Here is a 2576-nt window from a genome sequence, read left to right as displayed (position 1 = left end):
TACTTGAAACTTAAGATCATCTCAGTCCCAGCTTCTAGAGGTCACCACCTCAAAATCCACTTTTGGTAAAAAAAAACAAAAACAAATAAAAAAGTCTTTTCCTCCATTGCTCAATGCCTGTGGAAGGCCGTCAGTCCTCGGACAAAGTCCTGTGAATATTGATTGTCTTTTAGGAAATGTCTGAAGACTGAGTTGGTCCATAAGGCTTATTTTTTATGAGAGTGATGTAGCTTAGATTAAGTTCCTGAATTCATGTTTATGATGTTGTGTTGTGATTGATTTTTATGTCCCAGTTTCTATTATGTAAAGCGCTGCAAAGCACAATTCATGTGGATGTTAAGGCGCTATATATAAATTCAATATTCATTAAATGGACACAGAGGTCTAAATAGATTTCTGATAAATAAATAAAATAAAATTCCCTTTATTCACCCCATAGGGGAAAAGGGGGAAATTTGCCTCTATTCCAAGGGAAGACTGGAATAACCCAGGCATCAGCCGCAATGCAGCGCTGCAAAATGAGCTAGGGTGAGGTGACTTGCTCAAGGCCACTCATTGCAGATCCCCTTATATCTGTTTTCGAACATGCTTTCTGTCTTTGTCTTAGAATGAGATTACTTGGTTTTGTCCTGGCCCTGGCCAGAGTCCTGGCTGGGAGGGAAACAGTTGAATGTATAGTTATTGTTTTGAGAGATGATATTTTCTCCTTGTAAATCATCTCTCTGTTATGTATTATTATATTTATTATTTTGAATGTATGATGTAAGCATTTGAATGTATTCCTATTTGTTGGATTTGTGCTTGTGTCCGGATAAGACTTATAGGTGATCTCAAACTAAGTCCATTGATGGTATGCTCTTGGAATCTACGTCTGATCCCTATTTGTTCCCAGTTCCCCTTTGTCTTACTTTCTCTTGTGTGCTTTAATTGTAATTCTAGAACTTTTTACTATCCCATTTTCTTCCATTTTACTGGCGCTGATACGACCTAAATGTGTTGCAAGCGCCGTAAAACCCTTAAAAATAAAAACAAACACATTGCAGCTGAGGGTGATCAAACTCTGTACTGTTAGGGGTAGGAAGCAAAGAGCGTAGCGCTGAGCCACGCTGGTGCCATTCTTCCATATCTATCTGTTGTTTTTCATCCTCTCCAGACTGTACGGATTCAAGATCCACCAGCTGGCCTACCAACTCCAGTATCAAGCTGCCTCCAACTTCAAGATGCCACTCAGGGGAGCTGGGCATCCAAACAGCAAGCGATGAACTCAGAGATTTCATAAACAGCAACAACAACAACAACAACATGTAACTTAGATGGTAAACAAACAAAACAGATGAAAGGATTGATACATTGATGGGAATAAGAATATAGAGGTTACTTACTGTCATTCTAATTAACCAGTTGATGAGAAAACAGCAAGCGATGAACTCGTAGATAAAATAAACAACAACTGAATGTAACTTAGATGTTAAACAGACAAGCAAACAAAAACTGAAAGAAGTGATAAATTGATGGGATACGAGTAAAGAGGGTACTCACTGGCATTTTAACCAATGTGATAATGAGGATGTTTTGTGTGTTGAAAGAAGTGATAAATTGATGGGATACGAGTAAAGAGGGTACTCACTGGCATTTTAACCAATGGGATAATGATGATGTTTTGTGTGTTCCCGATTTAAGAAAAAGAATAAATATTGATGTGTTGGTTTGGGTGGTGAACAGTGGGTATCCTCTTTGATATGACAAAGACTCAAAAGAGTGACACGCTTTATTTACTGTTGTTATTGTAAGATATACCTATGTGTGTGTCTGTCTGTGTGAGTGTGTGCTGTCATTGATCAACCTGTAATATTTACATTTGCTGACATTAAAAGCTATTTGTAATTTAAAAAGTTTAAAAGTTATTGCGAGAGAGAGAGGGGAAATTTGAATTATTATTATTATTATTATTATTATTATTATTATTATTATTATTATTATTATTACTATTATTATTATTATTATTATTATTATTATTATCGTCATCATCATGATTAATTTTGTTTTCATTATCATCAACCACCATCATCATTGTTCAAGACATGTATTATAATATTTGATGGTTTAAAAAACAAACATCCTATTTCCATTATCATTTTTTTTAAAAAGGGAAATTTGTCAATAAAGTGAATGCCTCGCTCTGTTTTTATCATTGTTTAGGAAATAAATTTTGAAAACCCCATCATTTTCACAAGGAAAAAGCATTTAATTCTTATCTTGGATATTTTGAAATTTTTGTTATTCTATTTTCGTGGCTGCTCATCCATATCAATAACGGCCATTTTGTTTGGCAGACGTGAAAGTTTGACGTTAAATCTAGCATTCATTTAGTTTATTAGCAAACATGGGTGTCAGTTTTCCGGTACATGCCGGAATTCCGGTTTCGCGATGTCTCGAAGTCAAGTACCTCCGGTATACTAAATTTTTCAAAAAATGTTGAGGGAGTACCTCTGGTACTCTGTCTCTCTCTCTCTCTCTCTCTCTCTCTCTCTCTCTCTCTCTCTCCTCTCTTCTTCTCCTCTTTGTTCAAGAGAGAC

The 2576-nt window shown here is 35.8% G+C and overlaps 1 protein-coding gene across 1 annotated transcript in view; it reads left to right on the top strand.

The window, feature by feature from the left end:
* The window catches only part of LOC144980375 (casein kinase II subunit beta), a 14083-nt gene extending 12391 nt beyond the window's left edge, over positions 1–1692 (top strand). The window contains exon 7 of the mRNA XM_078928079.1: positions 1154–1692. Coding sequence (XP_078784205.1) covers positions 1154–1262 — 109 coding nt within the window. The 3' untranslated portion in view covers positions 1263–1692. The remainder of the gene's footprint in view (positions 1–1153) is intronic.
* Positions 1693–2576: the final 884 nt, after the last annotated feature.

The sequence above is a fragment of the Berghia stephanieae genome, chromosome 9, assembly GCF_034508935.2.
Source record: "Berghia stephanieae isolate SIO BIC M18660-M18661 chromosome 9, UCSD_Bste_1.3, whole genome shotgun sequence".
Taxonomy (NCBI): Eukaryota; Metazoa; Mollusca; class Gastropoda; order Nudibranchia; family Aeolidiidae; genus Berghia; species Berghia stephanieae.
This window is presented reverse-complemented; position numbering and strand designations above follow the sequence as displayed.